Consider the following 12,652-nt stretch of genomic DNA (forward strand, 5'->3'; position numbering starts at 1 on the left):
TTCATATTAGTGATAATAATGAAGATCAAAATGAGATTCGGAAATGGGAATTGTTGTTGAAAAAGAAATTTTCATTGCAACAAGAAGGAAAGAAGAAGTGGTTATTGAATCGAGAATTACAATATGAACATTTCTTTCCCATCGAGTTCATGAATGACAAGCAATTTGTATTAAATCACATCAAAAAATATGGTCATGGATTACGATTTGCATTTGTAAAGCTGAAACAAGACAAAGAGTTTGTATTACAAGTGATTCAATTGAATGGACTTGAATTATCTCAATCCTTTTTTCGCAAAGACAAAGAAATGGTATTAATAGCTACGAAGAAAGATGGGCGTCCATTTGTATGTGCATCAGAGGAACTTAAAAATGACAAGAACTTTGTGTTGGAAGCCATTCGATTGAATGAAAAATGTCTATGTTATGCTTCCCAAATGTGAAATTCCACGACATGACATTTCACCACAAACATATCATAGATTAAATTTTCCACAATTCACAACAGTGTTCATTAGTCATTCCACACACAAATCCACATCAACATTTTGATCACATATAGAATCATCATTGGCCTCTCTGAATAATCATTATTGAAATACTCACCTCCATTGTGTCCAACATTTTGATATTGTCTATGCATACATAAATCACGTTGTCTCATTCTCAAATAAATCGATCCATCCTCTCCAATACTTTTAATATCCCATCCTGTGGACCAACATTTTTGAGGCCAATCAAATTCATCTTCCAATAAAAATCCAACATTGGTCATGTTATCAACATCTAAATATTCAGGAGGAACATGAAAACCACTTGATGCAGAATCACCAAACATGATGACTTGTCTTGTTGCTGTTGCATTACAATACAAACTTTCATAACTCCTTCCTGTTTTGGGTTCAGTTCCATAAATTCCATTACAATTCATGTCTCTGTTATTGAGATTGGAATCAAAAATTCCAGGCTTAATATTTGGATTCGAATCGTCACAATCCATTCCTCTCCAATCTGCATTTCTCACCAAAAAGTGATTTGAAGGGAAGAAATCTTTATCATCATCACTGACAGGAGTGACATAATCTGAAAATCCATTTTTCTTGAAAGGTGACTGATCTTTTTGCATTTCTTTTCGACGTGCCATGACAAGAGCAACCACCCACGTTTGAAGTGCATGTTTAATACGAGCTCTCTTTTCCATCATACGTTGTGGATCATTATTAAATTTTTGTAACACCATTTTTGGTAATAATTTTGAAAAATTTCTTCCATTCCACACCTTCCACCATCCATTTCCATCTTGATTGTTCATTTTCTCATTCTGTCTTGTCAATGATTCCAATTCTTGTCTCAACTTGAACATGGTATATTCGCTCTTTAATGAATTTTCCATAATTTTGGATCGAATCCTCTTTGAGTTCATGTTATTGCCAAAAGTAGTAGTAGTGGTTGAAGTGGTGGAAGAAGTACTAATCGAAGTGGCAGTAGTGTTGGTACTATTTTTCAACATACAACCATTACATTGTGCAATTTTTAAACCCACACATATTTCTGTCGCCGTATAATCCTTCAATAATAAATTCACAATCAAATCCAAACCATTTTGCATCAATAAATCACACAATAATTGATATTCCTGATAATGAGAGGGAATGACACGACACAATTTCTCAGCCAATTGATCCAAATAAGGTTCTTGTTTGTGAATTTCATTTTCGACCATGGTGAGAAGGACATTGCAGAGAGTACATGCGAAGTTGTTGTTGTTGGCGATTGTTGAGAATGTTGTTGTTGTTGGTGGTAGTTGTTGGGAATGTTGTGGAATGGAATTTGAGAAATGAATGGAAGCAGCAAGAGAGCAAATTGTCATCATCATGATGATCGCCATGCTGATCAGCACGATCCGCTGTGTCCACATGGTGCTGGTGGTGTTTGATGACGATCCCAAACGGCGACCGTTGTTGCCAACAACGAAAAGGAGTTGCATGCACATGTGGCGGTGGTGGATCGCTGACTCAGCGGGTACGTGTTGTTGTTTTTTGAATGTGAAACATCTTGAAACTTCAAGTTTTGGTCGTTTCAGCAAATCTTGTTGAAGGATTCTTTTTTGGAATTGGTAGTTCATGCCATGAATAAGAAAGAAATAGCTTTTGAATCAATGAAGTGGTTCAATTGAACGGAAATGAATTTCGAAATACTTCAAGACATGGAATTTATTTTAGAAGCAATCAAACAAAACAAGAGAGTACTTCGATGGGTACCACAGAATTTTCTCCAAGATAAAGAGTTCATGTAAAAAGTTATCAAATTACTGTACCCAGAATTTGAAATAGTCTCTTTTGATTATTCCAACAAAAAATTATGATGAAACTTGTGAAAGATTTTGGATTATTGTTACAATTCGCAATTATTAATATTTGGATCCATGGCGACGTGTGGTAGTTGTTGGGAAATCCCAATTCGATACAATCAACGTTTTGGAGATTCCATGTGGTTCAATGTTGTTGGGAAGTCCAAGTGTCACAACAAGATTTGGGAACTCCAAAGATACAACACCTTCACCACGGTTGGTGAAATGCTTTTAAAACTGCAACATTCGTCCTTGCTAAAGATCCATTCTAAAAAAAAGGCAACATCAGAAACATGACTAAGAAGAATAATTCCTATAACCGTACACGTATGTCCAATGATCAACCATTCTTTGAGAAAGCTCCAACATCTGCTTGGAGAAGAGGTGCCACCAACAGCAATTCCAAAAAGAGATCCATATATGGTAATGGCAAAACAGTCGATCAGATCGTTGGCATTGCAAATGAATCAAAAGCTTCATCTTTCTCCTCTTCCAAGAATCGTCCAGTCTCAAAGGACTCTCTTCTTCAACTCTTGGCAATTCAAGATCCCAAACAACCTGTGATGGTCAAAGGTGTTATTACAGAGATTTATCCTGAAGCATTTGCCTATGCCTTATCTGATCCAACGACCACCATACGTGTGGAAATACTTCCTGAGGAGGGTCATGAAGAATCATCCTGGGTCGATGTTGCTGAGAATCGATTGAAAGTTGGAACTCGAGTCCAATTAGTGGTCCAATGGAAAAAAAAACCCAACCTCATTGATTTTGTTTGTTTCCAATCCAACTAGGATTCTCTCAAGATCTTGCATCATCCAAAGAGTGTTTATGAAAACGATCAAGCATTGATGGATGCAAATACAAACATGGAAGACCCATCTCGATTGATCGAGGGTTGTGGTTTATTGATCTACTTGAAATCTATAGCGAGTTTTATTCTTATCAAAGGAAAATTGGCTCATCATGTGGGAACTCTTTACTATGCCTCTCGTTTTGCACAATTAAGGGAAGATATTCTTGAAGAACAAACTCGCCTGTTGCCAAAACATCTTCTCATCGAAATGATGAAAAAAATTACAAAAAAATGGAAAATTCCGTAATGGACAAGTGGATGCGAGATCAGGCTGAATGTTCCCTCACCACCTTTACCAGAGAAAGACCTTCGGAAATGATTCTCTTTAGTGTTGCTTGTACATCTCCTGTGTTTTCTCATCAAACGTTGAGTGAAACGATTATGGATCGAAAGGAAAGATATTCACCCCTTCGGGAATTCCTCAACAACCACTTAAAAGAGCTTGAGGAAGAGGTCTATTTGTCTAGATTTAATGAGAGGGTTGTTGTGGGGGAAGAGGAAACTTCAATTCAGGATTATGAAAAAGAGCTTCTCAAACCCTATTACTTAGTTAAGCGATGTAAGAAATTGTTTTGGCTGCTGTTCGACAGAATGGAAGAGCACTTGGATATGCATCGGAAGAGTTGATTTATGATAGAGAAGTCTTATTGACAGCTGTTAGACAAGATGGCAAGCTTTTTGTACCATCGTCCAAATTTATGGGACTATCCAACCACCAAACCATTCACCCAGTACGATTATGAACTCTTTAGTGATAAGTCATTCTTATTAGAAATGATTAAGGCAGGATGTCAAGAAGTTTTCAAATATGCACCGAGAGATATTATTGAGGATAGAGAATTTGTGTTAAAAGCTGCCAAACTCAATGGTCTTGCTGTTTTTGGATCATGTTTTACCTCAGACAAGGAAATCATGTTAGAAGCAGTCAGAAATAACGGATGTGCATTATATTATGCGAGTAAAGACTGAGGTAACGTTGTAGTATAAGGACTCGTTGGATAGGCCTTTCAAGAAGAAATTTGGACCAGTTTGTTTCGGGTTATAAATGTTCAAAGTATCTTCTGAGTTTGGTGGGTGATGAGGGGTTGGAAAGCGAGGGAATTTCTTGAAGATGTTGGCAGGGTTTGTTGCAGTGTTGGTGAGCTCAACTGGAGTAATGTTCAATGATGCCGGAGGTTGAAGTCCAAAAGGGTTCATGTTGGAGAACTGGTTTAAAGGGCGACTGTTCAAGTTCTTTTGAGATTGTTCATTCATTTGTAGAAAACGAGACTCCAAGCCTTGAATGTGTGAGGTGAGACCTTCAATTTGTTGAGAGTATTGGCGCGCATTGCGAGTAGGATCTTTTCCGTATTCAGATCAGAAGGTTCTGAGTTTAGTTTCCTTTGTTTAGGGCTCTCTTCATACTCGTTAGAGAATTCTTGAAGAGGGGACTGATCCTCTTCTAAATTTCTCTTCTTGTTATTCTCACCTTGAAGGCAAGAGCTTGCTTGGTTTGGCTGTGACATATATTAGACACTACTACGCTGTGTTGCTGTTGAGGTAATTTTTGAGCGATGATCTTAGCATCAATCTACCAACTCCTATCTCTCACCAAGCGCATTCTGATGTTATATACTAGTAGTGCCATGAATAAACTCATATGCTACTACTTGAAAACATAAACGACAATTAAGGTAATAACATTGGTCTTTCTCCGCACAACCTTCAGGAATCCACCATCCGGTAAAACTACCAATGTTCTGCAAGTGTTTGCTGTTCCTAAGTAGTCACTATATAATGACACTGTTTGAACTAACAAAGACACCCAGTGACAGCACTTAATTAAAAGCAACAGGTCACAGACATTAAGGTTTCTTGAGAATGAATAACTTGGCTTTCCGTATGCGTCCAACAAAGGCGAAACCATTAGATCCAATCTCAACTCTCCTCCGCAATAAATCCTTCACACTGGTACCCTTAGAACAATGAGTGAAAAACATGTCCCATGACGCCAAAAACTCTGCCCATTCAGAAGGAATCGAAATTAAGGGAAAGTAATGCCCTCTTCTGAATGCCTCCAACCACTGATTGCACAGACAGTAGTTGTAACAGCTAACGATCGTCCCACAACCTTAGTTAATTACTTTTTCCAAACTAGTCACTGGTACTGGTAGTGGTTGGCCCAATACAATTCCTAAAACTTATGAACTTACCAAAAACTATTTCCGATCTGAATTGCTCTGGAGAGGGTGGGCGGGAGGGAGAAGTTTGCCCAACAGTCTGCTTGGGAATCTTTTAATTATCAAATCCATCTTCTCGCACTTTGTGGTAAATGATGCTAATTTTTAAAGACGATTCCAATCAAATTCTTACAAAACGATCTTATTGTTGGATTCCGATTTTAAACAGACGAAAGTCGAGGCCTAACTGTCTATTAATTAATGCTCGGGACTCTACTGAACAAAGTCAATTAACAAAATATACAGAAAATCCCACAAACACCAGACCATTATTAAATCCTTAAACCAACATGAACGCAGACTTCAACACTAATAAGAATCTTTATACCAATACAGGTTGTTTTGCTCTGAGATATCCATTTCTCTTTTCCGACATTTTGAAATAGATTTGTTTGATATGTCTATTGAGTGTGAGGAAGATAAAGTATGTTTTTCCCTATTTTGAAAACGTAAACAACAATAAGAATCGGTTGGTTAATTGTAAGGAACAAGCTTTGGGTTTGAGGTCTCTCCTTACGCCCGACCTTCATAAAAAAATGTTGAAAAGAGCGCACAGCCAACATTCTCATCCTGCTCCTGAAATCAGCCATAATGAAATGGATGACAAATTGCTGAACAAGGACACTCATCTGCATGTGGGGGTGATTTTGATCGAATTTTCTGCTTGTTTGCATCACCTCCATGATGAAAATTTGGAAATTGTGGATGAGATTCGGAGATTGGAATTGAAATTGAAAAGGAAATTTTCATTGCAACAAGAAGGAAAGATGAAATGGCTATTGAATCGAGAATTGGAATACATAGAATTCTTTCCAATTGAATTCATGAATGACAAGCATTTTGTATTGAATCACACTAAAAAGTTTGGATACGGATTAAGATATGCATCACCAAAGCTGAAACAAGACAGAGAGCTTGTGCATCAGGTTGTTCAATTGAATGGGTGTGAATTACATTTTGCCAGTAATGATATTCGCAATGATAAAGAAGTGGTATTGGAAGCTATCAAAATATACGAACTTGCATTAACATTTGCTTCAAATGAACTTAAACAGGACAAAAAATTTCTGATTGAAGCCGTTCGATCGAATGAAAAATGTTTTCATTATATAACAAATAGAGTTTGCAAAGACATGGAATTTGCATTAGAAGCAATCAAACAAAATAAGACAGCACTTCAAAGTACATCTTGGGAGCTTTGCCAAAATGAAGAATTCATGTTAAAAGCTATCAAATTACTCTTTCCAGAATTCGATCGTTTAGTTTCTTTTGGTCGTGCAAACAAAGGAATCATGATGAAACTTGTTCAAGAACATGGACGTTTGTTGCGATTCAAAATTGATGGTAATGCTCTTCGATATGCCTCTCAGGATTTGCAGGATGACATACAAATTGCATTTCATGCGATCAAACAAAATGGGATGGCATTGAAATTTGTTTCGACTGCGTTGAAGAGAATCAAAGGAATTGTATTGACTGCTGTGAACCAAAATGGATTTGCACTTAATTATGCATCGAAAGAGTTGAAAAATGATCGAGAGGTGGTAATGGCAGCAGTTAGAAATGAAGATTTTGCTCTTCAATATGCTGATGAAATGATTACAAGAGATCAAGAAATTGTGATTGAATCGATCAAACAAGGCAATCTTGTTTTTGAATTTATTTCTAATGAACTTTTTGTGACAAGGAATTCTTATTGAGACTGACAAAGCTTGGATGTTGGAATATTTTCAGAAAGGGGCTCCAAAAGAAATTGTTGAAGATAGAGAATTTGTGTTAAGTGTTGCCAAACTCAATGGTCTTGCTGTTGTTGGATCCGATTACTCACCATTTCGCAATGACAGGGACATCATGTTAGAAGCAATGAAGAACAATGGATATGCGTTGAATTTTGCGAGTGATGAGTTGAAAAATGATGCTGATTTGGTGATGGAAGCTCTCAAATGCCATGGCTTTGTGTTGAAGTATAGTGATGAATTGTTGCAGCAAAGGATGGAACATTGTTATTTTGGTGCTTATTTGGGAACACCTTAAACGAATTCACAATTGAATATTTAATTGAAGATGAATCTGTGAAGTACCATCTAATGCCTTTACAATGATTCCCTATTCAAACCATATTGTTTCATTCATTCGAGTTTTTGGTCATTTCTCAAAATAGATATCATATCTGGCTTCATTAAATGTCTCCTTATTTTCTTTTTCGGTAGTTGGAATCTAAATGAGTTTGGAAAAACTTTTTGTTTCAAATATTCTTGTTTGTTCGGATGATCACACATGGATATGAATCTCCACCACTAAACACCAATAATTCTTCTCTTCTTCAAACCATGCAAACTCTTCATGGATTTAAATTTTGTTTGCTACTCTCATATTCAATATAACTAGCCACCTTTGCACAACAAGGTTCACAAAAACAACCATAAACATCCTCTAGAGAAGAAAAGATCGAGAATGAAAGCATCGTCCAATTCAACTTTTCCTTCTTCCTTTTTCTCCTCATGATGATTCTGATAATAAACTTTCTTCAAACAATTCAAAAGGTGCTTTCGACAATATGGAATGCAAGACGTACTCGTCAATGCCAAAAACAATGGAGGATAATTTGAAAGAGTTTCATAATCCTTCACTATTTGATCCAATTGTTTCTCATATTTAAATTTTTGAAAAACTATTTTCAACTTGGAAATGTCATTTTCTGTGAGATGATTTAAATTGTCTCCTTCCAAGAGGTCACTCAGATCAGGAATTTGTCTTGTAAAGGCATTGTAAAGAGAAGGCATGGTTTTGAGTGAACCTTTTTGATATATAATTTTCGAATCATAATCACTCAAAATTACATAACGATCGAGAATAGTCGAGTCATGACATTCATAAAATCTCTTTTTTTCAGAATTTTCATTCAGAGAAGCACATTTCAATAAATCTGCAAATAATTCTTTACGTTCTGTGGCACTGAACTTTTTTTCGGACAAGTTGGCATGTTCATACTTTTTAAGACATGAAGGAGTTTCGATCAATTCGTTTTCTTCAATTTCACAATATATTATGAACAACATGGTGTTTTTCATAATATTTGTCAAAAGTATTTGTCATAAGAATTATTTTCATAAATTTGTGATCAACCAGATTCATAGATCGATCCAATGCAAAACATTTTTCACAAGGATGATGATCCATTCATTATTAATGACATTTTCCACCATATGATTCCATTGAATTTAAATGAATGACCAACATTTCACTCTCAATTATTATAAACATTATTCAAAACAAAACTCACGTAAACACATGACAAGAAATAATTCCGAGACTTCATTCTGAAATTTCGTTTCTCTGTGTTCCAATCGTCTCGCATCAAACCGATCAATTTGCAACTCACGACTCTTTTTCGACATTTAATCTTGGCCGAGAGGTACATGTAAAACTTTTTCTCGCTCTCCGAATACATGTCATCGACAGCAACAAAACGATGAGATGGATTGTTGTCGGAAATGAGTTGATCAAGACGATCTCTCACACGAAGAATTTCTGTCATGTCAGGTGGTTTCATGGAAAGAGTCGGAGGTGGTGATGTGAGGACTGTCATTGGATGACATTTTTTGCAATAAATTCTTGTTTTAAAAACGACATTCATCCATTCGAAGAACAAACAACGTTTCAGAATATGTATTTGCATCGGAACCATTGAACACTATTCCACAAGTTGTATAAATTCTAAACTCCGAGCTTTCAATATTGGGAAAACGAGCGACCGAATGACGCACCGAACGTTCGGCCATAAAAATTAATTATACATTTTTTTTATTATCTTTGAAATCAATTTAAAACGAGTGAACTGTATGAGAGGTTCACAGAAATTATTCTTCATGCAATCCATCAAAACCTTGTAATATTGAACATATTAGATGTTGGCGAGTGTTCAACACGAATGAATAGCTGCAAGAAAGGAAGCCAAAACTTTTGCCGCCAAAACGTTTCGAAATTGTACCAAAAAAAATTGCCTTCTTCCGATTGGACAATTGGATCATCAAGACCCTCAAATGAATGAAAATACCTCCAGGAGTAATCATAATAACCACAATCCGAACCACACGCATGGATCTTCTTCCGAGAGAAGAGATCTTATCTCCACTTTGAAAGGCTTCTCTCAAAAAAGTATTCCCAACTCGGAACTGTATTCCAAGTCGTTACCTCAATTGAATTCGAGAGACTCTTCCATCTTGTCGAATAGCTTTTCAAACCTTTACATGCAACCTCCATCAAGTACAACAAATCTCAACACGAGTTCGGTGTCGAGATGTCATGTTTTAAACAAACAACCGATTTCCTCCGAAATACCTCTTGTACCTTTAAATGACTTGCAAGAATCCGATTTAATTAAGGTATTAACTTTCTTCTTTCCAAAAGGCACCAATTTTTCAATGAATCGATGCGGATGTGGTGTTTTGTGTCCTTTAATTTCTATTCCTGTTACTTCCCTTCAGCAAGTAGACCCTTCGATCGCTCATCGAGCCATTCAACAACGAGATAAAAATGCTTCTTCATCACATCAGCCAAAAATCATCATCCGAAGAACGCCACAACGAGAAGTTTCCATCTTTTTCGATCCGGAAGCTGCTGATAAAAACAAAACAATAATGCATCAAATTGACGAAGGATTTACAATTAAAAGAAATGAGAGAGTGGTGAACACAAACAATATTACAGCAAATTTAGTATCACTACTTGGAGCGGATGATATTTTGGGAACAACCCACAAAATGGATGCAATTTCATCCACAGAAGACACAGTCAACAATATTGCCTCGTCATCAACAGATGGACGCAAGTCATTGTCGCCAAATATTCAAATTTTACTCACAGAATATGAAAACCAATTAAAATCTCTCAGAGAGCAACTTGACCACGTGATGGCTGAAAAGCAGCTCATCCAGTCCACTTCTCATAACATTACAGAAAAAGCTGGAAAGCAATCGGAAGAAATCTCGAGGTTGCAAAACGAAAACGATTCTCAACGAGAAAAAATTAACAACCTTCGCAAAGTTGTAAGATCTTATGAATCAATGATCAACAAGAATGAAAATAATGAATCATTGCTAGAGCACAAAAATGAAGAAATTGAAAAATGTAAATCAATAATTTCTTCAAAAGATAGAGAAATTACTCGCCTTCAAGAACAAATAGTGCTGAGCAATAATTCCATTAATCAGGCGGCAGAAATTAAAAAACTTATATCCAAAAAAGAACAAGAATTATCACTCCTTAGCAAAGATATTCACAATTTGAAAATGGAACTTTCAGAGAAGGAACGATTATCACATGAAAAAGTTTCAGAGTTGCAAAATTCGATCGACATGTTAACACAACAGTTGAATGTGGAACAAGAAAAGAGCAAGAGTATGAAAATTGATTATGATTTGTTATTAAGAAGCAAAGAATCTGAATTGTTAAATTTGAGACAGCAACTTGAAATGGAACGAAGCAACCTTTCTATTCTTCACGATAAGCATCAAATGTTGGAAACAAAATTCAAGCATGAGCAAAAATTGATATCACGGCTCGAGCAAGATTATAAACATAATGAAATTGCAATGGAATCTCTCAAAAAGAAGTATGACAAGATGGTAGAGATTAAAGAGGAGTGGGAAATGAAATATAATTCAAAAATGCAAGAGTTAAAGCAATACCAAGAGAAAGTGAACGAAGAAAAAGCTCGTCTACAGAGCGAATTTGAATCTAATCTCCAGAACTATCAACAAACGAGTCAAAGAACGATCACTGATCTTACGACGCGTCTTGAACAGGTCATAAATGAGAATCGGCTTCACGTCACTGCACTGACAAGTAAGGAAGAGATGATGGTGTCATCACAAATTGATTCCCAGCAAAAGATATCAGAGTATAGGGAAACAGTTGAGCAGCTTAATCATCAATTAAGAAATGCCTCTGTAGAACTGCAACAAAAGGAAAATGAAATTTCAAAACTTCGAAAATTGATGGAGCAATTAGAAAAGGATAAACGAGCTCTTGAAGTTGTTATTTTAGAAAAAACAGATCTAATTGTAAGACACGAAATGAGCATTTCAAACTTGGAAATTGAAAAGAAAAAGTCTAGCTTTGAAATATCTGAATATTCTGCACGACTCTCAAAACTTGAACAAAAACAAAAGAGTTATTAAGTGATATTAGCCAATTACAAGATGTAAATCAATCCCTCCAAGAGAGCAATGAAGTTTTGAATCAACAATTACATTCAAAAGACGCTGATATGAAACAAATGTTTGAGTTGAAGACAAAGGAGAACGAAAGCTTGATCAACCGAGTGAAATCTGATCTGGAAAATCAATTATTGGATCTTCAACAAGAAAAGGCTACTCTTCAACAACGTTATGATAATCTCATCGAAGAAAAGGATTCTCTACAATTTAATGCCCAGCAACAATTGGAAACCATCCATCGAATTACTGAGGAGTTGAAACAATCACAAAATGAAAACAACTCTCTCAAAACAGAGCTTAACGCACTCAAAGAAACACTAGTGGCCAAGGTAAATACGCACAAAGAATTCCAAGAAAAAACGGAAAAGAAGATTGAAGAGCTTTCGAATCTAATCGTGGTCAAAACAGAGTGCGCGAATGCCCACATACTTGAGATTGACAAACTTAAAGGTGAAATTCAATCTCTGCAAGGTAAACTCAGTGAAATTCAATTACACTTTAAAAAACAGAAAGACACTATCAAGGACCTTACAGAGAGTTTGAACATGCTTAATGAAAAGTTTACAACAACTCAGCAAGAACTTCAAATCAAAAATGAAGCAATCATTCACTTGAATGCTGAAGTAGAAAAATTCAGAGACAGCGTTCATGACAAGGAGCAACAACTACAGACACTAAAGAAACACGCTCTCACCGATTTAGAAAAACAAATCATTGAAAAATCGGAAGCTCTCGATAACCAAAAGAAAATTTATGAGCAAGATATTTTCATGGTAAAATCTCACCTTTCAGAAACCAAGAAATTATTTGAAGCTAAGGTTTCTCTAATTGTAGATCTAGAAGAGAGAATTTCATCATTGAAAAATGAAACGTTGGAGAAAGATAAAGAAATTTCTCGATGGATAGGTTCTTGCGAAGATTTGAAAAAAAACTTTCGAGGAAGAAAGAAAGCAACTTTCAAGCAAGATTGCTCAACTTGAAGAAGTCATCATGTCATCAAAAGAGAAGT

The 12,652-nt window shown here is 36.0% G+C and overlaps 10 protein-coding genes across 10 annotated transcripts in view; 8 read left to right on the top strand and 2 right to left on the bottom strand.

Moving 5' to 3' along the window:
* Nucleotides 1-514: 514 nt before the first annotated feature.
* FDP41_006032 (uncharacterized protein) lies at nucleotides 515-1,723 on the bottom strand (the record flags this gene model as incomplete). Its single annotated transcript, XM_044709623.1, has 1 exon — nucleotides 515-1,723. One exon carries the CDS (start codon nucleotides 1,721-1,723, stop codon nucleotides 515-517), a length of 1,209 nt encoding a protein of 402 aa, XP_044559640.1.
* Nucleotides 1,724-2,643: 920 nt separating this feature from the next.
* FDP41_006033 (uncharacterized protein) lies at nucleotides 2,644-3,141 on the top strand (the record flags this gene model as incomplete). The annotated part of the gene is made up of 1 exon (XM_044709624.1): nucleotides 2,644-3,141. One exon carries the CDS (start codon nucleotides 2,644-2,646, stop codon nucleotides 3,139-3,141), a length of 498 nt encoding a protein of 165 aa, XP_044559641.1.
* A 293-nt stretch (nucleotides 3,142-3,434) lies between these two features.
* On the top strand, nucleotides 3,435-3,830 carry FDP41_006034 (uncharacterized protein; the record flags this gene model as incomplete). The annotated part of the gene is made up of 1 exon (XM_044709625.1): nucleotides 3,435-3,830. The coding sequence occupies one exon, from the start codon at nucleotides 3,435-3,437 to the stop codon at nucleotides 3,828-3,830; it is 396 nt and encodes a 131-aa protein (XP_044559642.1).
* Nucleotides 3,831-3,869: 39 nt separating this feature from the next.
* Nucleotides 3,870-4,172, top strand: FDP41_006035 (uncharacterized protein; the record flags this gene model as incomplete). Its single annotated transcript, XM_044709626.1, has 1 exon — nucleotides 3,870-4,172. The coding sequence occupies one exon, from the start codon at nucleotides 3,870-3,872 to the stop codon at nucleotides 4,170-4,172; it is 303 nt and encodes a 100-aa protein (XP_044559643.1).
* A 1,786-nt stretch (nucleotides 4,173-5,958) lies between these two features.
* FDP41_006036 (uncharacterized protein) lies at nucleotides 5,959-7,122 on the top strand (the record flags this gene model as incomplete). The annotated part of the gene is made up of 1 exon (XM_044709627.1): nucleotides 5,959-7,122. One exon carries the CDS (start codon nucleotides 5,959-5,961, stop codon nucleotides 7,120-7,122), a length of 1,164 nt encoding a protein of 387 aa, XP_044559644.1.
* A 16-nt stretch (nucleotides 7,123-7,138) lies between these two features.
* FDP41_006037 (uncharacterized protein) lies at nucleotides 7,139-7,456 on the top strand (the record flags this gene model as incomplete). The annotated part of the gene is made up of 1 exon (XM_044709628.1): nucleotides 7,139-7,456. The coding sequence occupies one exon, from the start codon at nucleotides 7,139-7,141 to the stop codon at nucleotides 7,454-7,456; it is 318 nt and encodes a 105-aa protein (XP_044559645.1).
* Nucleotides 7,457-7,830: 374 nt separating this feature from the next.
* FDP41_006038 (uncharacterized protein) lies at nucleotides 7,831-8,820 on the bottom strand (the record flags this gene model as incomplete). Its single annotated transcript, XM_044709629.1, has 2 exons — nucleotides 7,831-8,450; nucleotides 8,706-8,820. 2 exons carry the CDS (start codon nucleotides 8,818-8,820, stop codon nucleotides 7,831-7,833), a joined length of 735 nt encoding a protein of 244 aa, XP_044559646.1.
* A 645-nt stretch (nucleotides 8,821-9,465) lies between these two features.
* Nucleotides 9,466-11,604, top strand: FDP41_006039 (uncharacterized protein; the record flags this gene model as incomplete). Its single annotated transcript, XM_044709630.1, has 1 exon — nucleotides 9,466-11,604. The coding sequence occupies one exon, from the start codon at nucleotides 9,466-9,468 to the stop codon at nucleotides 11,602-11,604; it is 2,139 nt and encodes a 712-aa protein (XP_044559647.1).
* A 98-nt stretch (nucleotides 11,605-11,702) lies between these two features.
* FDP41_006040 (uncharacterized protein) lies at nucleotides 11,703-12,623 on the top strand (the record flags this gene model as incomplete). The annotated part of the gene is made up of 1 exon (XM_044709632.1): nucleotides 11,703-12,623. The coding sequence occupies one exon, from the start codon at nucleotides 11,703-11,705 to the stop codon at nucleotides 12,621-12,623; it is 921 nt and encodes a 306-aa protein (XP_044559648.1).
* Nucleotides 12,624-12,633: 10 nt separating this feature from the next.
* The window catches only part of FDP41_006041 (uncharacterized protein), a gene marked incomplete at both ends in the record, with an annotated part of 1,809 nt that continues 1,790 nt past the window's right edge, over nucleotides 12,634-12,652 (top strand). The window contains one exon of the mRNA XM_044709633.1: nucleotides 12,634-12,652. This exon is cut by the window's right edge and continues 1,790 nt beyond it. Within this exon, the coding sequence (XP_044559649.1) occupies nucleotides 12,634-12,652 (19 nt within the window).

Source organism: Naegleria fowleri (assembly GCF_008403515.1).
Source record: "Naegleria fowleri strain ATCC 30894 chromosome Unknown tig49, whole genome shotgun sequence".
NCBI classification, from domain to species: Eukaryota; Heterolobosea; class Eutetramitea; order Acrasida; family Naegleriidae; genus Naegleria; species Naegleria fowleri.